At 37.6% G+C, this 23,351-nt stretch overlaps 1 protein-coding gene across 1 annotated transcript in view; it reads right to left on the reverse strand.

The window, feature by feature from the left end:
- Positions 1-781: 781 nt before the first annotated feature.
- The window catches only part of LOC126199245 (uncharacterized), a 53,741-nt gene continuing 31,171 nt past the window's right edge, over positions 782-23,351 (reverse strand). Inside the window, exons 2-5 of the mRNA XM_049936043.1 lie at positions 1,862-1,995; positions 1,537-1,782; positions 1,228-1,453; positions 782-1,120 (exon numbers count right to left, since the gene is read on the reverse strand). Coding sequence (XP_049792000.1) covers positions 986-1,120; positions 1,228-1,453; positions 1,537-1,782; positions 1,862-1,995 — 741 coding nt within the window. The 3' untranslated portion in view covers positions 782-985. The remainder of the gene's footprint in view (positions 1,121-1,227; positions 1,454-1,536; positions 1,783-1,861; positions 1,996-23,351) is intronic.

The following is a 23,351-nucleotide window of genomic DNA, read 5'->3' on the forward strand; positions in this document are numbered from 1 at the left end:
TACTGCTGTTCCTTCATAAAGCATAGTTATTCTGTATCTTGATCAAAATAATAAAGCGATTGACAGTCGAGCACGAGAGTGGGTGATGGTGACAACTGACATTTGTCTGGGCACACAATATGGCTGTAGCTGCAAACAGCTGGGCATTTCCACTTTGGATGCAGTCACACCCTGACCATTAACATGCAGTTTTGGATTTGCTTGGCATAGTGGTAATAATCTGATCACTTTTCTGCATACTTTAGCAATTAGTTTAGGACATTCTGTCAAGTAAAATAAATATGCCACACACAGAAACAATGCAAACAATAAAAACGTGTAACTGTTACATTACCAGCTGTAAGTGTTGCCTGTAACTGGCACCTGCAGCAGCAAAGTGGTATTGCAACAGCAGACACAACAGGAGGCCTGACCAGGCTGATTCTCTGAATGGCTCTTGCCCTGGCAGGTACCCTCTAAACAGCTAGCTGTCACTCTCTTTGTCATTCTGACCCAGATATACTAAGATACAAAATCTGTTAGACCTCCTTTAATTTGTAAATTACAGCAACTAGCATTCTTGAAATATACAGTCATTACTGAAGTTCATCTGTAAGCGCATAAAACGGAAACTATCATTTTTCCAATATCTGTCCGGCGACTACACACATCGGCTGTTCTCTTTCTACGTATTACTGAGGGCATGGTTTAGTATGCATTGAAGATGAATCTGTTTTATTTAAAAGGGAGAGGATAGTGGGTACACATGAGTGGCATTAAATAATTGAAACAACATAATTTGATGTGCTGTGCATTTTCTTCTTCTGGATTTGAGATCAATGGAAATGAAAACAATATACTGTTGTGTGTTGTAATGAAATTATCTGCAATTATGTCAGTATTATGGTAAGCCAGTAATAAATAATGTCTTATCTTACAACACAAATAATAATTTAAAGACATAAGCAGTCTTATGTTCTCAATGGGCATACGTTTCAAAAATGTTTCACACAATATGTGAGAATAAATGTTTTTTCATTTTCCAAAACGCTATCACTGCCACTGCTGTGGCAGGCACCAAAAGTCCCACGACTTTCCAGGAGAAATATTTCGCCCTCCGACTGTCGGACTGCTTTCTCATCTGGTAAAAAGAAATTGTACAGTGTATGAAAATTGAACCTGTCAAAACCATATACACAAATTTTCATAATAATAATAATACAACATATTTAATGATAGTCTTTTGACCTGAGACAATTCTCCAGGCAGTTTTTGAAGTTGGTTATGGAGACAATATGCTTGCTCCATCGCCAATTGCAATACCACAAGCAAGACGGCTTTAGAGGAGTACTGTTCATCCACAAAAGTGTCGTCATAATTTTGGGCGACTGCCTTTAACAGGGTGTCCAGTACCAAATCCAGCTCTTCTAAATGTGTCGCAGTCAAAGATACAATTTGCTGCCCTTCTTGTACACTAAAAAACAACAGCATACTTGATAAAGTATAATAAATAAATAAAGAACAATTTATTCCACTGAGAAACAATCTTTAACTCACCTAATTGCGGAATTGGATTTCATATGTGCCTTATTTTCTTGAGGCTGTTGTTTTGATGAGAGATTTTGCATGTCTTCAATTAGCTTACGTCTTCGTTCCTCATCCTCAATTCCAATAATTTTTAAGTCAGTTTCTTTTAATGCTAGAAATGTCTCTATGTCAATATTGCGTTGTTTCACAAGTCTGATTTCATCCACAGTGAGTCCTAGGCCACAGAGAAGTACTGCAAATTCTCTGAATCCATCCCTAGAACCACACGCCATTAGCAATATCATCAATTATCCTGCTTATAAAAAAAGTCATACTGAAAAAGCAAATTACATACTCAATTCCACCAGAAGACTCGGGGGATATATCTGTCAAAATATCATCAAAATTGTAGGTCTTCTGGTGCACCTCACTTTCCCCTGGTACAGTGACATTATCTTCTCCTTCTGTCACTTTAATGATGTCATTATTCTACAAAAATGAAAACAACGGGGATTAGCAATGAATATAGCAGGAATAAATATGGTTACACATATTAGTTCTAGTGATAGAGCCTAATATTTAAACACCACTGTATTTTATATCCTACTTTAGTAAATATTAGTAGATTTGCTCTATGATGAATCTGATGTTCAAGATCACACTGTCCACAACAAAATAAAAATGCTGTATCATATACTTCTCTTTTGATTACATGTAAACAAGCAAAAGCCCCCATTACAAAACTTTAAAAAATTATTAGTTTTCCCTAAAACTACAAGACAACATTTTTCTCTCAGGATATATCAATTATATCAATTTTCAGACACATTCAGGGGGCCATTCTACTTGATGTCTTACATATGTATCAGAAACACTATCAATATCAGAATTAAATTTTATCCACATGCAGTTCATAGCCACATAACATAAGATAATTAAAATATTCACATTTATACAAAACACAAACACACTTAAAACTTCACAGTTTCGAGAGATAGGTATGTCGGCTCATGCTTGTAATACTACGTTACAATGTCCTCTAACCAACCATCACCATTATCCTCTTATTTATTTATTTATTTATTTATTTATTTCTTGTTCCGTAGATCCAGTTAGTGAGTCAATCACAAGGATATGGAATGTGTCAAATTGTACAGGTTTCAATTTAAACTTACAATAAATACAAGGGCAATTCAATGGCAAATTGTACATAGTTTAAGTAAGACATACTATAAATACAGTAACAGATACAATGTCAGCTAGATAACATAACAACCATTTGACAGAAAAAGGAGTTTAAAATAAAGGTTAAAGATAAGAGCACAAAGTTAAATCAGATATTAGGCCTACAAGAGTAAATACATGTACAGCCAATCTGTTGTTACAAAAAGTGTGCTAATGCCCAAATGCACAATAAAATAAATTGAACTACTTCTAGACACAATAAGTTTAGTGATGGTATACATTTTCTTTCAGGTATTCATCCACAGTATAATAAGATTTCTCTGTCAGGTAATCTTTGAGAACTTGTTTAAATTTTGGCAGGTCTGTATGAACACATTTGATATGGAGTGGTAGAGCATTGAACAGCTTAATGCTGGAGTAGTAAACTCCTTTTTGTACCAGAGTGAGACGTTTCATTTCTAAATGTAGATTGTTTTTGTTTCTGGTGTTATAACCATGGAATTTACTGTTGTCTTGGTAGATGGAATAATTTTTGCAGACAAAGGTCAGCAAGGAAAAAATATACTGTGAGGCAGATGTTAGGATACCTATCTTCCGAAACAAGTGCCTGCAAGAGTGTCTTTGATGGACCCCATACATTATTCTGATTGCTTTTTTTTGGATGGTGAAAACTTTCTTTGCAAGTGGTTGGTTCCCCCAGAATATGATAGCATATGACATCAATGAGTGGAAGTAGCCAAAGTAGGCAACCTTAATAGTGTCAACTTCAGCCACTGAAGAAATTACCCGTAATGCAAATGTTGCCGAGCTAAGTTTTTTACATAGATGAAGAATGTGAACTGACCAATTACATTTACTGTCTATGTGAGCACCCAGGAATTTTGTGTCTTCAACTTTCTGTATTGGTTGATCTCTACATTTTATGTCAATTTCATCGGGATTACTTTGTGATGTGTGGAACCTCATATAATGAGTTTTATCTGCATTGAGTGAGAGACCATTTGAGGAGAACCAATTTAAGATGTCATTAAAAACAGTATTTGTAGTTTTTTCAAGATCATGATCAATCAAATCGTCAATTAGAATTGTGGTATCATCGGCAAACAGGGTAAATTTGCTGTTTGTCTCAGAACAAAGAGGAAGATCATTAATAAAGATGAGGAAAAGCAGTGGGCCCAAAACGGAGCCTTGAGGCACACCACATGTTATCGTGCCCCATTCAGAGGAGGCAGGTTTTCCAGAAGAGCCATTTAGCATTACAGTCTGCTTCCGATCCTGTAGATATGATTGTAGCCACAAGCCAACAGTACCACCTAAACCATAGTGTTCTGCCATGATAATTTCATTTGTGATCACAGCAATATTAAAAATGAAGACTGTTTATTTTCCACCATTTGTTTTCCATAAAACATCCTTCATCAGAAGAAGATATAGAGTTCAGATACAGTAGCTAGTTGTTAAAAAAAGCTGCTTCTCTGTTAATGTATAGCTTCACTCAGTCTCAAGACTTGTGCAAATTGTCTACTTACAACACCCAAGGAATATATGACAATAGTGCAGCACAGTTTTTCTTCTTTCAGATGGTTTCTAATAAACTATGAGATTTCTAAATTGGAAAGTGTTAAGGAAGCTGAGCAATAATGTGCCAGACAGGATATATTGAACCTGCTGATGCAAGCTGCTCACTTTGACCTCGCAATGTCATTAACAAGGTGAATATAAAACTTTCATAAAAGCCCAAAATGCATGTAAATAAAACTTTCATAAAAGCCCAAAATGCATGTAATATACACACAATAAAAAAAGAAGAAGAAGAAGAAGAAGATGCTGCACACCAACCTGTTGCTGCACGGCAAGTATATTTTCTTATCCAACCAATTATATTATATTTTCAAAAAATCATTAGTTCTGTTGATAAATCTTAACGATGTGGAACGAGTCATTCTAAATTCACAATACACACTAGTATGTAAATATGACTACTTGCTGACCATTTTTTATTTTTTTAAATATACATGTTTGAGTTAGTAATTCCTACCCATCATCTTTTCACATTTAAATAATATAAATTCTTCTATGAAACAGGGGTTGCCAAGGATAAACTTTTTCAGGTTGTTTCTAAATTTTACTTTGCAGCCTGTCAGACATTTTATATCACTGGGTAAGCGATCACAAATTTAGGTTGTGCATTGTGACCCCTTTTTATGCTAAAGATGACCTGAATGTGGAATAATGAATGTCATTTTTTCTTCTCATATTGAAATTATGTACATCATCGTTCCTTTTGAACTGTAGTGGAGTACTTACAATATGGTTCATGGGGGATAAATATACTGTGAGACAGTAGTCAGAATGCCCAACTCCTTATATAGATGTCTACAAGAAGATCAATGGTTAGCATCACATATTATTCTTACAGCACATTCTGAGCTATAGAGACTTTCTTTCTTAAAGATGAATTAGCCCCAGAACATTATATCACATGGTATTATAGAATGAAAAAATGCAGAACATGTCACCTTACTCATTTCTCTCTCCCTAAGATTTGCAATAACTAAGTGCAAATGCGGACAAACTGTATTTCCTCACCATATGTTACACTTATCACTGGTGCAATACCTCTATGTATGCAGAACTGAATATGCTGTCTTTTTGAAATTGAGAGTGAGACCATTCAGAGAAAACCAGTCAATGATACTTTGAAGAAGACTGTTTATCATTTCTTCTGGTGTTGTATGTACGCTCAGACTGATTATAATGATAGTGTTATCTGCAAAAAGAGCTACTTCTGCTTCTTCTATCTTGCACAGAAGATTGTTTACATACATGGGGAACAAAAGTGGACGTACGATTGAGACTTGAGTAACGCAGACACGATTTCTACCCAGTCCATAGAATCTGCCCTGATTACATTGGTTGAATTGCAGAGTACAATTTTCTGCATTCCTATGGTTGGACATGATATTATCCACTGATTGGCTATACCATCAACCAAGGATGTAGCTAGGATTTTGTCAAAAAGGGGGGGGGGGGTCTAATCTGCTAAAGAGGACATTCAGGTTTTTGATTTATTTTGAAGATTTGCATAAAGAATGCAAAACCATTGAATTTGACAATTATCTTGGAGTTTATGACAAGCGTAGATATAATCTCATTATTTAGGAGTGCTGTATTTTGACAAACTACTAAGAAGCAGTCATGCTCCAGTCTTCCTTTGCCCTCCATGGTCATTTTACACTCTTCTCCTTTCAGCTTGGATTTGCACCGAGGAAATGATCAGAAACGGACAAGCGCTAATTTTTTGGGACATCGCTGTTATTAGCAACAGGGCTTTAGAAATAGAGATCTCTGTTTGACAGAGAAGCTAGAACAATTTCAGGTGGCGAAAATGCAAATAAGTATGCATCTGTCCCTTCTTGCAGTGTAAGAAAGATCATTTTCTGCATCAAAAAAATGTCCAGGCAGACAAATGTATGAGCCTAAATGAGGAATATTTATTTATTTATTTATTTATTGTTCCGTGGGACCACGTTAAGGAGAAGTCTCCATGGTCATGGAATGAGTCAATACATGAAATTATAACACGATTGTAGAAACAGATAAAATGAAATATAAGAAACATATTCAGGCGACAAGTTGTAAGTTTAAATAAAGAAAATCAACAATGTAACACTGGAATTTGCTTAATTTTTTAGCTCTTCCAGGAGCTCCTCGACAGAATAGAAGGAGTGAGCCATGAGGAAACTTTTCAGTTTAGTCTTAAAAGTGTTTGGGCTACTGCTAAGGTTTTTGAGTTCTTGTGGTAGCTTATTGAAAATGGATGCAGCAGAACACTGCACTCCTTTCTGCACAAGAGTCAAGGAAGTGCATTCCACATGCAAATCTGATTTCTGCCTAGTATTAACTGAGTGAAAGCTGCTAACTCTTGGGAATAAGCTAATATTGCTAACAACAAACGACATTAAAGAAAATATATACTGCGAGGGCAATGTCAAAATTCCCAGACTATTGAATAGGGGTCGACAAGAGGTTTTCAAACTTACACCACACATAGCTCGAACAGCCCGTTTTTGAGCCAAAAATATGCTTTTTGAATCAGAAGAATTACCCCAAAAATAATACCATATGACATAAGCGTATGAAAATAGTAGACTACTTTTCCTGCTGAAATGTCACTTATTTCAGATACTGTTCTAATGGTAAATAAAGCAGCATTTAGTTTCTGAACAAGATCCTGAACATGGGCTTTCCACAACAGCTTACTATCTATCTGAACGCCTAGGAACTTTAACTGTTCCGTCTCGCTTATAATATGCCCATTCTGTCTGATCAAAATATCAGTTCTTGTTGAATTGTGAGTTAGAAACTGTAAACACTGAGTCTTACTGTGATTTAGCATCAAATTATTTTCCACAAGCCACGAACTTATTTCATGAACTACATTATTTGATAATGTTTCAATATTACACACAAGATCCTTCACTACCAAGCTGGTGTCATCAGCAAACAGAAATATTTTTGAATCACCTGTAATACTAGAAGGCATATCATTTATATAAATAAGAAACAGCAGTGGCCCCAGCACCAATGCTTGGGGGAACGCCCTACTTAACAGTTTAGATTAGATTAGATTAATACTAGTTCCATGGATCATGAATACGATATTTCGTAATGATGTGGAACGAGTCGAATTTTCCAATACATGACATAATTAGGTTAATTTAACAACATACTTAAGTTAATATAACAACTTTATTTTTTTGTGTTTTTTGTTTTTCTTTATTTTTTATTTTTATTTTTTTAATATTTTTTCTTTTTTTTCTTAATTTATATCTAAAAATTCCTCTATGGAGTAGAAGGAGTTGTCATTCAGAAATTCTTTTAATTTCTTCTTAAATACTTGTTGGTTATCTGTCAGACTTTTGATACTATTTGGCAAGTGACCAAAGACTTTAGTGCCAGTATAATTCACCCCTTTCTGTGCCAAAGTTAGATTTAATCTTGAATAGTGAAGATCATCCTTTCTCCTAGTATTGTAGTTATGCACACTGCTATTACTTTTGAATTGGGTTTGGTTGTTAATAACAAATTTCATAAGAGAGTATATATACTGAGAAGCTACTGTGAATATCCCTAGATCCTTAAATAAATGTCTGCAGGATGATCTTGGGTGGACTCCAGCTATTATTCTGATTACACGCTTTTGTGCAATAAATACTTTATTCCTCAGTGATGAATTACCCCAAAATATGATGCCATATGAAAGCAATGAGTGAAAATAGGCGTAGTAAGCTAATTTACTAAGATGTTTATCACCAAAATTTGCAATGACCCTTATTGCATAAGTAGCTGAACTCAAACGTTTCAGCAGATCATCAATGTGTTTCTTCCAATTTAATCTCTCATCAATGGACACACCTAAAAATTTGGAATATTCTACCTTAGCTATATGCTTCTGATTAAGGTCTATATTTATTAATGGCGTCATACCATTCACTGTACGGAACTGTATGTACTGTGTCTTATCAAAATTCAGTGAGAGTCCGTTTACAAGGAACCACTTAGTAATTTTCTGAAAGACAGTATTGACAATTTCATCAGTTAATTCTTGTTTGTCAGGTGTGATTACTATACTTGTATCATCAGCAAAGAGAACTAACTTTGCCTCTTCATGAATATAGAATGGCAAGTCATTAATATATAATAAGAACAACAAAGGACCCAAGACTGACCCTTGTGGAACCCCATTCTTGATAGTTCCCCAGTTTGAGGAATGTGCTGATCTTTGCATGTTACGAGAACTACTTATTTCAACTTTCTGCACTCTTCCAGTTAGGTACGAATTAAACCATTTGTGCACTGTCCCACTCATGCCACAATACTTGAGCTTGTCTAGCAGAATTTCATGATTTACACAATCAAAAGCCTTTGAGAGATCACAAAAAATCCCAATGGGTGGTGTTCGGTTATTCAGATCATTCAAAATTTTACTGGTGAAAGCATATATGGCATTTTCTGTTGAAAAACCTTTCTGAAAACCAAACTGACATTTTGTTAGTACTTCATTTTTACAGATATGTGAAGCTACTCTTGAATACATTACTTTCTCAAAAATTTTGGATAAAGCTGTTAGAAGGGAGATTGGACGGTAATTGTTGACATCAGATCTATCCCCCTTTTTATGCAAAGGTATAACAATAGCATATTTCAGTCTATCAGGGAAAATGCCCTGTTCCAGAGAGCTATTACACAGGTGGCTGAGAATCTTACTTATCTGTTGAGAACAAGCTTTTAGTATTTTGCTGGAAATGCCATCAATTCCATGTGAGTTTTTGCTTTTAAGCAAGTTTATTATTTTCCTAATTTCAAAGGGAGAAGTGGGTGAGATTTCAATTGTATCAAATTGCATAGGTATGGCCTCTTCCATTAACAGCCTAGCATCTTCTAATGAACACCTGGATCCTACTATATCCACAACATTTAGAAAATGATTATTAAAAATATTTTCAACTTCTGACTTTTTGTTCGTAAAGTTTTCATTCAATTTGATGGTAATACTGTCTTCCTCTGCTCTTGGTTGACCTGTTTCTCTTTTAATAATATTCCAAATTGTTTTAATTTTATTATCAGAGTTGCTGATTTCAGACATGATACACATACTCCTGGATTTTTTAATAACTTTTCTTAATATAACACAGTAGTTTTTATAATTTTTGATAGTTTCTGGGTCACTACTCTTTCTTGCTGTCAGATACATTTCCCTTTTGCGGTTACAAGATATTTTTATACCCTTAGTAAGCCATGGTTTCTTACAAGGTTTCTTACGAGTATATTTAACTATTTTCTTGGGGAAGCAGTTTTCAAATGCATTTACAAAAATGTCATGAAATAAATTATATTTTAAATTGGCATCAGGTTCACGGTACACCTCATCCCAGTCTAACTGCTGTAGGCTTTCCCTGAAATTTGCAATTGTTAAATCGTTGACTGAACGTACCACTTTGGAGGACTGTTTAGTATTGCTGAACGGAGCTATGTCATATATTGTAACTAGCTGTGCACCATGATCAGAAAGACCATTCTCAACAGGCTGAGCATTTATCTGGTTAAACTTATCTTGGTCTATAAAGAAGTTATCTATCAGTGAGCTGCTATCCTTTACCACCCGAGTAGGAAAATCAATAACGGGTGTCAAATTGAAAGAACCGAGTAATACTTCAAGGTCATTTTTCCTATTACCCTCTTTCAGAGAATCTACATTGAAGTCCCCACAAATAATAATTTGCTTCCCCCTGTCTGACAGATAGCACAACAAGGAGTCCAAATTTTTCAGAAATAGATGAAAATTTCCTGATGGGGACCTATATACAGTTACAATTATAAATGTGCCTTTATTTAATTTCAGCTCACAGGCGCATGCTTCTATATGTTTCTCTACACAAAACTTTTTTGTTTCTATACTTTTTGCACAATGATAACTTTTGACATATATGGCAACTCCTCCTTTCTCCATATTTTCTCTCATTACATGTGCAGAGAGCTTATATCCACTTACATTTACCTTATCCATATCAGTAACAATGTGATGCTCAGACAGGCATAGTATATCTATTTCATTCTCAGCTTCTAAATCTTCTAAACAAACCAGAAGCTCATCTACTTTATTCTTTAAACTCCCAATATTTTGATGAAATATACTTACATTATTTTTAATTATACCTTTATGAGAACCTTTCCTTATTCTAACATTTGCAGTACTCTCCTGTCTGAGTTTCTCATTGTGCTTAGGCCTAGTTCCTATACCAGTGGTCACACGGTGTTCAGAGAGGCAGATTATGTCAACTGGGTTGGGTGACTTTAATTCATCAATGCAATTACCTAGGACTGAGCTACAACTTGGTGGAAATAAAATTTCTGGTGATTGGTGAAAATTTATAATTGATAGCTGTGATTGGTGATCCAATGTGCTAGAATTGTGCTGTTTAATTTCTTTCCTAAACTGAAGATTTGTTTCAATCCTGACCTCTCGTAGAACTTGACATCTTTCTGTCTTACCTATCCTAAAAAAGGTGCTGCTCCAACACCTGTAACCACTGGTATTTTACCATTCATGGCCCATTGGGACTGAACATCACTACCACTCTCAATATTGCGGAGAATTACCTTCTGCTTTCTGTTCTTAAAGTATGAGGCGAACCAATTGTAAGCTACTCCCCTTACTCCATAGTGGTCCAACTTCTGCAGTAATATTTTGTGTCAACACAGTCAAAAGCCTTCGTTAAATCAAAGAAAACACCTAACGCTCGCAACATTTTATTTAATCCGTCCAAAACCTCACAGAGAAAAGAGAATATAGCATTTTCAGTTGTTAAGCCATTTCTAAAACCAAACTGTACATTTGACAGCAAATTATGTGAATTTAAATGCTCCAGTAACCTTGTATATACAACCCTCTCAATAACTTTAGCAAACACCGATGGCATAGAAATAGGTCTATAATTGTCAACATTATCCCTGTCTCCCTTTTTATAAAGTGGCTTCACTACCGAGTACTTTAATCGGTAGGATTGGCTAAGTACTGGGCTAACATACATAGAACAATACCTCAGTATTCTGCAAGATACCCCGTCATATCCATGAGAGTTCTTGTTGTTTAGTGATTTAATTATTAACTCAATCTCCCTCTTGTCAGTATCATGGAGGAGCATTTCAGGTAACAGTCTCGGAACACTTTTTCTACGAGCGCTATATGATTCCCTGTTGGGACTAGGTTTATATTTAGTTCACCTGCTATATTCAGAAAGTGATTATTAAATACTGTACATATATGCGACTTATCAGTAACACGGACATTCCCACTATGCACTGATTCTATATCCTCGACCTGTCTCTGCAGACCAGCCACTTCCTTTACGACTGACCATATTTCATCCTTAGACTTAGCTATTCTATCTGCATACCACATAGTTTTTGCCTTCCTAATAACTTTTTTAAGCACCTTACAATACTGTTTGTAATGGGCTGCTGCATTTAGATTGTGACTGTTTCTAACGTTTTGATATGTTCTACAAGATATTCTTATCCCTTTAGTCAGCCACCCAGGCTGCCTGTTTGTGCTAGTACCCTGTTCTGAACGTTCTAACGGAAAGCAACTTTCAAAGAGCACGAGAAAAGTCTTGAAGAAAGCATTATATTTATCATCTACTGTGTCAGTACTATAAACATCTTGCCACTCTTGTTCCTTGATAAGGTTTACAAAGGTCTCTACAGCAACTGGATCAGCTTTCCTAAAAAGTTGATAACTATGTTTAACATGTGTTGCAGCACAAAAATCTTTTAGAGTTAAAATTTGTGCATCATGTTCTGAAAGGCCATTCACCTTTTTGCTAACAGAATGCCCTTCTAGTAGTGAGGAATGAACAAAAATATTGTTTATGGTTGTTCTACTGTTCCCTTGCACTCTCGTTGGAAAGCGAGAGCACCAGCAGCAGCGAGTACTGTTTGTATAAAGCGTTTATTTTGCATTTTGTTTACGACCTTCCACTAAGGAAGGGATTCTATTAGTGTTTATCTGCTCTGCATAGTAACTAACAGTTCTTGATAAAACTTTACGTAGTTTTCATGTTAGATTTCTTAGTGTTTTCTTGATCGTTTAGAACAGAAAGCGCCCTAAAACCGTCTTTTGTTTGTTTCGCGGCCGTTAGCCACTAGTCACTTGAATCTGCAGTTGTCTTGTGACAGCCAGAGCGAGAGCACCAGCAGCAGCGAGTACTGTTTGTATAAAGCGTTTATTTTGCATTTTGTTTACGACCTTCCACTAAGGAAGGGATTCTATTTGTGTTTATCTGCTCTGCATAGAAACTAACAGCTCTTGATCGTTAGGAGAGAAATTTATTTTGTACTTATTTGCTGCGCTTAGCTTTTAAATAGTTTTTCTGGGAAAACCTAGCGTAGTTTTCGCGTCTCGTATTTCAGTGAGTGTTTCTTGATTATCAGAGTAGCTCATCAGAAGATTATCCTGGGAATTTGTCACCGTATAGAGTAGGGTAAACATAGTCATGTGTAGGGACTGTGGTTGTTGTGAGCGGACGCAAGGAGAATTGGCCACTCTTCGGGGGCAGGTGGAGGCTTTGTCTGTTGGGCTCATCGAGCTCGAGGCGCAGGCATCGGCTCGTAGTGGCGTTGGGGCAACTGTGGTGAGACCTATGCCTACTACGGTGGCCTTGGAATCACATGGAACCCCTGATGTCGCTGCGTCTTCCGGCAGTGAGCATCTTACCGGTCAGCCATCACTCCAGGGTGAATGGCGGACAGTGGTGGGCTCGCGCGTGCCTGGCCGAAAGGCGAAGGTGGGATCTGGCCGCGTGGCAGCTGCCTTACCCCTTTCCAACAGGTACGGGGTGCTTCCTAGTGGTGATGACATCGTTTCCGAGCCACCACAGGATGCCTCGCCTGTTGGGCCAGTGGCCGATTCTCCGGCAAGGTCCCGACAGTCACAGAGGGTGGGCCTATTAGTTATAGGGAGCTCCAACGTTAGGCGGGTTATGGAGCCCCTCAGGAAAATAGCGGGTAGGTCGGGGAAGAATGCCAGTGTGCACTCGGTGTGCTTGCCGGGGGGTCTCATCCGTAATGTGGAGGAGGCCCTTCTGGCAGCTATTGAACGCACTGGGTGTAACCGGCTGCAGATAGTAGCACATGTCGGAACGAATGACGCCTGCCGCTTGGGTTCTGAGGCCATCCTTGATTCCTTCCGGCGGCTGGCTGATTTGGTGAAGACAACCAGCATCGCACGCGGAGTGCAAGCTGAGCTTAATATCTGCAGCATAGTGCCCAGAGTCGATCGCGGTCCTCTGGTTTGGAGCCGTGTGGAGGGTCTAAACCAGAGGCTCAGACGACTCTGCGACTACAATGGTTGCAAATTCATCGACCTCCGTTATTGGGTGGAGAACTGTAGGGCCCCCCTAGACAGGTCAGGCGTGCACTACACACCGGAAGCAGCTACTAGGGTAGCAGAGTACGTGTGGCGTGCACACGGGGGTTTTTATAGGTTAGAGGGACCCCCCTTGGGCGAAACGATAAAATACCTGACGGCTTACCAGAGAGAACATCAGCATCGTTGATAAAGAACGTCCGTCCTCAGAGACCAAAAACAGGAAAAGTTAACGTAATATTGGTAAACTGCAGGAGTATCCAGGGCAAGGTTCCTGAATTAGTATCGCTTATTGAAGGAAATAGTGCGCATATAGTATTAGGAACGGAAAGTTGGTTAAAACCGGAAGTGAACAGTAACGAAATCCTAGACACAGAATGGAATATATACCGCAAGGATAGGATAAACGCCAATGGTGGAGGAGTATTTATAGCAGTAAAGAATTCAATAATATCCAGTGAAGTTATTAGCGAATGCGAATGTGAAATAATCTGGGTTAAGTATCAAAGGTGGGTCAGATATGATAGTCGGATGCTTCTATAGACCACCTGCATCAGCAACCGTAGTAGTTGAGCGCCTCAGAGAGAACCTGCAGAACGTCGTGAAGAAGTTTCGTGATCATACTATTGTAATAGGGGGAGACTTCAATCTACCAATATAGAATGGGATAGTCACACAATCAGAATTGGAGCCAGGGCCAGAGACTCTTGTGACATTATCCTGACTGCCTTGTCTGAGAATTACTTCGAGCAGATAGTTAGAGAACCAACTCGTGAAGCTAACGTTTTAGACCTCATAGCAACAAATAGACCGGAACTTTTCGACTCCGTGAATGTAGAAGAGGGTATCAGTGATCATAAGTCAGTGGTTGCATCAATGACTACAAGTGTAATAAGAAATGCCAAGAAAGGAAGGAAAATATATTTGCTTAACAAGAGTGATAGGGCACAAATCGCAGAATATCTGAGTGACCACCATCAAACATTCATTTCTGAGGAAGAGGATGTGGAACAAAAATGGAAAAAATTCAGAAACATCGTCCAGTACGCCTTAGATAAGTTCGTACCGACTAAGGTCCAAAGCGAGGGGAAAGATCCACCGTGGTATAACAATCATGTACGAAAGGTACTACGGAAACAAAGAAAGCTTCATCATAGGTTTAAGAGTAGTCGAATCATAGCTGATAAGGAAAAGCTGAACGAAGTGAAAAAGAGCGTAAAGAGAGCAATGAGAGAAGCATTCAACGAATTCGAACATAAAACATTGGCAAACAATCTCAACAAGAACCCTAAAAAGTTTTGGTCATATGTAAAATCGGTAAGCGGATCTAAATCCCCTATTCAGTCACTCGTTGACCACGATGGCACCGAAACAGAGGACGACCGAAGAAAGGCAGAAATACTGAATTCAGTGTTCCGAAACTGTTTCACTGCGGAAAATCGTAACACGGTCCCTGACTTCAGCCGTCGCACGGACGCCAAAATGGAAAATATTGAAATAAACGATATCGGAATTGAAAAACAACTGCTATCACTTAGTAGCGGAAAAGCATCCGGACCAGACGAGATACCCGTAAGATTCTACAGTGATTATGCTAAAGAACTTGCCCCCTTTCTATCAGCAATTTATCGTAGATCTCTGGAAGAACGTAAAGTACCTAGCGACTGGAAGAAAGCGCAGGTCGTTCCCATTTTCAAGAAGGGTCATAAATCAGATGCGAATAATTATAGGCCTATTTCGCTTACGTCAATCTGTTGTAGAATAATGGAACATGTTTTATGTTCTCGTATTATGACGTTCTTAGATAATACAAATCTCCTTCATCATAACCAACATGGATTCCGCAAACAGAGATCATGTGAAACTCAGCTCGCCCTATTTGTCCAAGAAATTCACAGTGCCGTAGACACTGGCGAGCAGATTGATGCCGTATTCCTGGACTTCAGGAAGGCATTTGATACGGTTCCGCACTTACGTTTAGTGAAAAAAATACGAGCTTACGGAATATCGGACCAGGTTTGTGATTGGATTCAGGATTTCCTAGAAGAAAGAACACAACATGTCATTCTTAACGGTTCAAAATCTGCAGATGTAGAGGTAATTTCGGGAGTACCGCAAGGAAGCGTGATAGGACCTTTATTGTTTACAATATACATAAATGACTTAGTTGACAACATCGGTAGCTCCGTGAGGCTATTTGCAGATGACGCGGTTGTCTACAAGAAAGTAGCAACATCAGAAGACTCGTACGTACTCCAGGAAGACCTGCAGAGGATTAATGAATGGTGCGACAGCTGGCAGCTTTCCCTAAACGTAGATAAATGTAATATAATGCGCATACATAGGGGCAGAAATCCATTCCAGTATGATTATGCCATAGGTGGTAAATCATTGGAAGCGGTAACGACCGTAAAATACTTAGGAGTTACTATCCGGAGCGATCTGAAGTGGAATGATCACATAAAACAAATAGTGGGAAAAGCAGGCGCCAGGTTGAGATTCATAGGAAGAATTCTAAGAAAATGTGACTCATCGACGAAAGAAGTAGCTTACAAAATGCTTGTTCGTCCGATTCTTGAGTATTGCTCATCAGTATGGGACCCTTACCAGGTTGGATTAATAGAAGAGATAGACATGATCCAGCGAAAAGCAGCGCGATTCGTCATGGGGACATTTAGTCAGCGCGAGAGCGTTACGGAGATGCTGAACAAGCTCCAGTGGCGGACACTTCAAGAAAGGCGTTACGCAATACGGAGAGGTTTATTATCGAAATTACGAGAGAGCACATTCCGGGAAGAGATGGGCAACATATTACTACCGCCCACATATATCTCGCGTAATGATCACAACGAAAAGATCCGAGAAATTAGAGCAAATACGGAGACTTACAAGCAGTCGTTCTTCCCACGCACAATTCGTGAATGGAACAGGGAAGGGGGGATCAGATAGTGGTACAATAAGTACCCTCCGCCACACACCGTAAGGTGGCTCGCGGAGTATAGATGTAGATGTAGAATACGGTTTGCATAAGATTATATGAATTAAGGAGGTCTACCAGCATCCTTTTCCTTGCACGATCACTTATACAATTAATATTGAAGTCACCACATATAACTAACTTTTTGTATTTCCTATAAAGTGAACCAAGAACCTCCTCTAGCTTTAGCAAAAATGTTGTGAAATCGGAGTCTGGGGATCTATAAATAACACCAGTTAGAAGTTTAGCTCCACTAAATTTAACCACACCAGCACAAAATTCATATTGAATTTGAATTACTGTTTATTTATCATATGGCTTTTAGTGCTGGGAGTCCCCAAAAAGATGCTCAGCTTGCCTTTGATGCAGCTCTTTTCATTGAAATAGGGGAGCCACATCTTTAAGATAACTGGAATCTGTCAGGAAAGAAAGGTATTTGGAAGGAAATGACTGTGGAGTATAGTAAGGGACCAACCCCAGCATTTGCCTAAATTGAAAATGGGAAACCAGAGAAAACAATTTTCAAGATGACTGGTGGATGGATTTAAACCACCTCGTCTCTTGAATCCCGAGATTGCTATCTCAGTGGCTCAACACGCAGAGCTACTACAAGTTGATGAATAATTTGTGGGGGAAGGGGAACAAAAACTGGTTGTTGTATATTGTTTTAAAATAAAATAAAAAGCATTGCAACAAAAGACTGATTTTTGACACTGCATGTTTTATCTCCAATAGTGTTTGTTTAGTCATTTGGTAATGCATGAATGCATGCATATTTTAAGATTTAATTGTGCACAGACTTACTCGTTTTTATAATATTATAAGAGCATAAATAGATTTTAGATAAAAGAGGAGGGAGGGATGCAGAGCACAGTTGGCTCAGATGAATTCAAGCAGCCCACTGAACAAAATCTTTTAGAAATGAACGAACTATAGAATGTGCTGTCATCACATACCCCTCCACTCTCCACAAACTGCTCCCCACCATTCAGTTTCAAAACTGGTTTTCATAACTGAGTACCACCCACATGATCAGACTGGTTGATATTTTGTCATTTAATAATAATAATAATAATAATACCCGTGAGGGGATTGCCAACCCCCATCGGGCGCGTCCCCAGGTGGCGGATAGGGGAATGCTCGGCAGATATGCCGGGTAGGTGGGAAATAAAATACCACCCGCGGACCAAATGACAACCAAAACCCGTGCTGCGTCTGACTTGGAACAAGCGGCAGTATGGTCAGCGTCTGTCCACCAGGAGGTGCGGCTGAAAACATGCTCCAGGAACTTACAATCCCTGGTTCTAAACCACTAGCGAAAGCTAGAAAATAAATAACAAGCAAACATGACTCGTACAAGTAAAGACAAAATTACCCCAGGTGGACAATCCACCCACTGCAAAGTGGCAACCAAGCATTCGGATTCTGGGGAGCTTGGACTTATACGAGAGAGCAAGTCGGAGTGCTCTGGTAAACTACCGCAGAAAACACATACTTACATTGGCACCTTTAACATTCAGACGCTCATTCAAACAGGAAAACTGCACAACCTCACGACAGAATTAACTAAACAGAAAATCCAAATCCTCGCCGTACAAGAAACACGCTTCAGGGACTCAGAAACAGTAGACTATAATAATTACAGAATTTTCAAAAGTGGAACGAACAAGACAATTTGTAAAGGAGCAGCACTATTTGGCATGGCCTTTATTGTGGACAAAAAAGTTCTAGATTCAGTAAAGGATGTAAAACCCATCAACAATCGTCTTATGACAATGAGAATTAAACATGCAAACAAAAACTACACTTTCATCAATGTACATGCACCAACAAATGGGGACAACAAAAAAGAGCCCGAAAAAACGGAAAGATTTTGGGAAGAACTCGAAACAGAGATGTCAAAAATTCCAACAGAGGATGTGAAAATTTTGCTTGGTGACTTCAATGCACAAATTGGCAAGGACCGCAAATATAAGAAGACAGTAGGGGACTACCCCGCGCACAAATTTACAAATAAAAATGGTGTACGATTTGTGGAGTTATGCCAACAAAACAATCTCAAAATTATGTCAACCTCATTACGAAAAAAACCCAAAAAACAAAAAACATGGCGATCACCCATCCATCATCTAGGAGAATTCCAGATTGACCACATTGCAATATCATATGAGTACCAAAAAGAAATTCATGATGTACAAGTGCGCAGAGGCGCAAATGTTGATTCAGACCACTACTTAACTAGAATTAAAATTAAATTCACACCTAAAAGGAAATGTAACAGGAGAACACCCGTGATCCCGAAGTTCGACCTACACAGAATTAAAGATTCGAGGATCACAGAAAAATGGGAAGACCAACCTGCAGAAGAGTGGCCAAAATTTCGAACTAAAATCCTCAAAACAGCGAAAGAACTAATCCCACTACGTAAAAAACCAAAACACCCATGGTGGAACCAGGAATGTGAAGACGCTCTAGAAGAGAGAAAAAAAGCGTTTCAAAATTACAATTGCAACAAATCAGAAGAAACCCACAAGAAATTCCTTGAAGTCTGCAAACAAGCATCCAAGAGTTTACGGCAAAACAAACGGAAATATGTAAATGACCAACTAAAATCGATAGAAGACAACTTTAAAAATTACAACACACACGATTTCTATAAAACCTTTGCAAACCACATTAAAGGGTACTGTCCACAGAACCTCTGCTTCCGAAAATCAAATGGTAAACTGGCCTTAACAAATAAGGAAAATTGTGAAGAACTAGCGAAATATTTTTCAAAGCTTTTAAACTGTCCAGAACCTAAGGAGAGGTTTCCGAAAATACAACCAGAAACCGTATCAGAAAACTCAGCACCACCAACAAAAGAAGAAATTTATTCACATATCCAGAAGCTTAAAAATAACAAAGCATCAGGTGAAGATGGAATTGTAGCTGAACTCCTGAAAAATTTAGGTCCAAATTCACTCAGAGAAATCACACACATTATCCAAAATATTTGGCAAACCGAAAAAATCCCAGATGACTGGAAGATCGCACTAATTCACCCACTACACAAAAAGGGTGACAAATCAGATGTGAACAACTATAGAGGGATCTCGCTTTTACCAGTCACCTATAAAATTTTGTCAGCCTGTCTCCTGAAGAGAACACAAGAACAACTAGAATCAAAATTATCTGAATACCAAGCAGGATTTAGAACAAACAGGTCATGCCCAGAACAAATTTTTAACCTCAAAACCATAGTCAAAATGCGAGCTCTCAGACAAAAGCCATTAGTATGCACATTTGTAGACTTTAAGAAAGCATACGATTCAATAGATAGACCCTCATGATTTCAAATTTTAGAAGAAAGGGGATTAGATTACAAGACACGAGAACTAATAAAACAAACACTAACTGACACGAAGTCTAAAATAAAATTCATGGGAGAAATTTCGGAGCCCTTCGGCATTCAGACAGGTGTGAGACAAGGCGATGGACTCTCTCCTCTTTTGTTCAACATCGTTCTTGACAAAGTTATGGAGGAATGGGAGAAACAACTACGGAAAAATGAGTGTTGGAAACCAATTTCACTTGGCTTTTCCAAAAACAATCTTTACATTCCATACCTCGCTTTTGCAGATGATCTAGCAATACTAGCGGAGGATGAGCAGACCGCCATTAAACAGATTGACACACTCAAAGAATGTGCTGAGAAAGTTGGGCTACAAATCTCATTTGAAAAAACTGAATTCCTATGTTCAAAAGTAGAAATTGCAAGCTTAAAAACAAAATATGGCAAAATCAATAGAATCCCGTATTTTAAGTACCTCGGAGAATACATTGAACCAACAGGCCAAGAAATAGTATCACAGCAAAATCGTTTACAAAAAGTCAAAAAAGCATTCTGGTTAGTCCACAACCTCTACAACAAGAAATCCTTGTCAAGACAAACTAAAATTCGGCATTACAATACCGTCATAAAACCAACAGTCCTCTATGCAAGTGAAACACTAGTACTGAACAGAAAGCGAGAACTCGAAGACATCAAAAAAGAAGAGAGAAAAATCATTAGGAAAATTTTAGGAGCGAGACAGACTAAAGATGGCTACAGACTGCAAACAATCAAAACAACAGAAAAGTTTTCAAACATAGAAATTGATTTTAAGAAAAGGCGACTGAAATTCTTTGGTCATCTTAGCAGATTACCAGAAAACCGTTTGACCAGAAAGCTAATAAATTACGTAACCTCACTTAAAGCTTCAACACCTTGGATGATCGAAGTTAGAAAAGACCTCACCAACGCGGATATAACAGCAACCGATATTTCAGACAGAGATACTTTTAAGCACAAAGTAGAGAAGTGGAAAGTTTTACCAGAGCAACCAAAACAAAAACAGTACAGACCGAAGTGGTCAGAAGAGCGAAAGCAAGCCTTCTCAAAAAGAATGAAGATCTATTGGAGCAACAAGAAGAACCAGAAAAAAAGTTGATTGTCATTTGCTTAATGTCATTTGCTTAATGTCTTCCGTTATTGGGAGAATTCATAAATAATAATAATAATAATAATAATAATATTTATTCAACATCGAATAATCAAATACAATCCCTAGAAATAATACAGTTTCAGGACATCATACAGATTATTCTTCTGAATACGTCAGTTTATAAATTACAAGCTAAAGATTTGTTTGTATTAATAAATTTTACATTTTGATGGATTTTACATTTGGTAGTATACAATCACTATATTACAAATATTGTTTTTATCAACATTATATTAGTTGCAGGTTACTTAAAACTATGAGCTTGACATACTTATGAAGCACTTTTCATACAGATATAATACTCGTCTAGGGAATAAAAAGGGTTTTCAATTAGAATTCTTTTTAGCTGATCTTTTAATTTGTTAGTAGGAAGGGTTGTGAGACTTTTTGGTAGGGCATTGGCTAGCTTCAGCCCAGCATGAAGTGCATTTTTTTCATATAAAGCTGTTCTGTGGCTATTTACATGGTATCTGAACTTTTGCCTTGTATCATACTGGTGCAGGTCACAGTTGAAATTCGGATTTATTGTTTTCACAAGCAATATAACTTTCAATATGTATACACCTATAATGGTAAGCACACCTAATTTTGGGAACAGATTCCGACATGATTCTCGAGGTTTGGCACCACAAATAATTCTGATAACTTTTTTCTGTAGTATTAATAATGTACTTAGGTTGGCTTGAGTTGTTGCACCCCATATTTCTACAGCATAGTTTAAGATTGATGAGAATAGGGCATGATAAGCAGTTTTTAGTACACACATGTCCTTACAATTTTTGCTAATCATATTTATAGCAAACACATTCTTCGACAGCTTACGTGCTAAGGAACCAATATGCATGTCCCATTTGAGGCTGTCCTGGATTGTAATTCCCAAGAACTTTGTCCATTTTTCCTTTTTTACAATGTCATTTCCTATGGATAATTTCATGTCAAATTCTGTTTGTTTCCTTGTGTTAAATTCCATCATTGCAGTCTTTTAAGCACTTACATTTAGATGGCTTTCATTAAAATACTTGACTATTTCATTAGTTACACTGTTGCACTGTACCTCCAGACTCTCATAGTCTTTGTGTTTACACACTATTGATGTGTCACCTGCATACAATATTTTTGTATAGTTAGGAGAACAATACTGTATATCATTAACATAAATCAAGAAAAGAAGGGGTCCCAAGACAGAACCTTGAGGCACTCCATATTTGATATCAGTAATTTTAGATTTGTAAGACCCACTGTTTGTTTTAAGCAAGACAAATTGTTTTCTATTGCTCATATACGATTTTATTAGCTCATAGCCAGTTCCTCTGATACCCAGGTTCCACAGCTTGTCAAGTAATATGATGATGTTGACACAATCAAAAGCTTTTTCTAGATCAAGGAACACTCCAGTTACATACTCCTTGTTCTCTATGGCCGTTATTATTTTGTCTATTAATTGTGCTGATGCTACTGATGTTGACTTGTTTTTCATAAAGACATCCTGATTTTCAAATATTAAATTGTGTTGACTCAGGAATGTCATTAGTCTAGTGTAAATAACTTTCTCAACTACCTTAGAAAATGCAGGTAAGATTGAGATGGGGCGGTAGTTTTCAATTTTAGATTTATCACCTTTCTTGTGAATCGGGGTTACTTGTGCTGTCTTTAGACTATCTGGGAAACAACCTGATGCAATTACATCATTTACTGCTGTAGCCATGGCATCAGATATGTTGTCTATGCATCTTTTCAGTGTACTGATAGACAATCCATCATAGCCTGCTGATTTTGTATTTTTTAATGACATTACTATGTTTTTGACTTCCTTGTTATTGGTTGGGGCCAAGTATATGGTTTGTTTGATTGGAATGCCCCTATATCTATGCTGAAGATTCTTAAAATGGTCATTGACAGATTTTCCAACAGAAGAAAAGTACTCATTAAAAACATTTGCAATCTGACATTGACATTTCATGATATGCCCTTTATGGTTTATAGTAAAATCACTTGTTGATCTGTCCTTACAACCCCTAAAGCTATTTATTACTTTCCAAACAGCTAAACCTGTGTTAGTAGAGTTTCTTAACATTGTGGCTACATATTTACTTTTAGTTTCTAGCAGAAGATCTTTATAGTAATCCTGATAGTTCTTAAATTCTACCTTTAGTCTATTATTATTGTTATTATTTATCATTGCATATTGGAAAAGTCTAAGTTTCTCTATTGCTGTTTTTACTTCATG

This window comes from Schistocerca nitens, chromosome 8 (genome assembly GCF_023898315.1).
Source record: "Schistocerca nitens isolate TAMUIC-IGC-003100 chromosome 8, iqSchNite1.1, whole genome shotgun sequence".
Lineage (NCBI taxonomy): Eukaryota > Metazoa > Arthropoda > Insecta > Orthoptera > Acrididae > Schistocerca > Schistocerca nitens.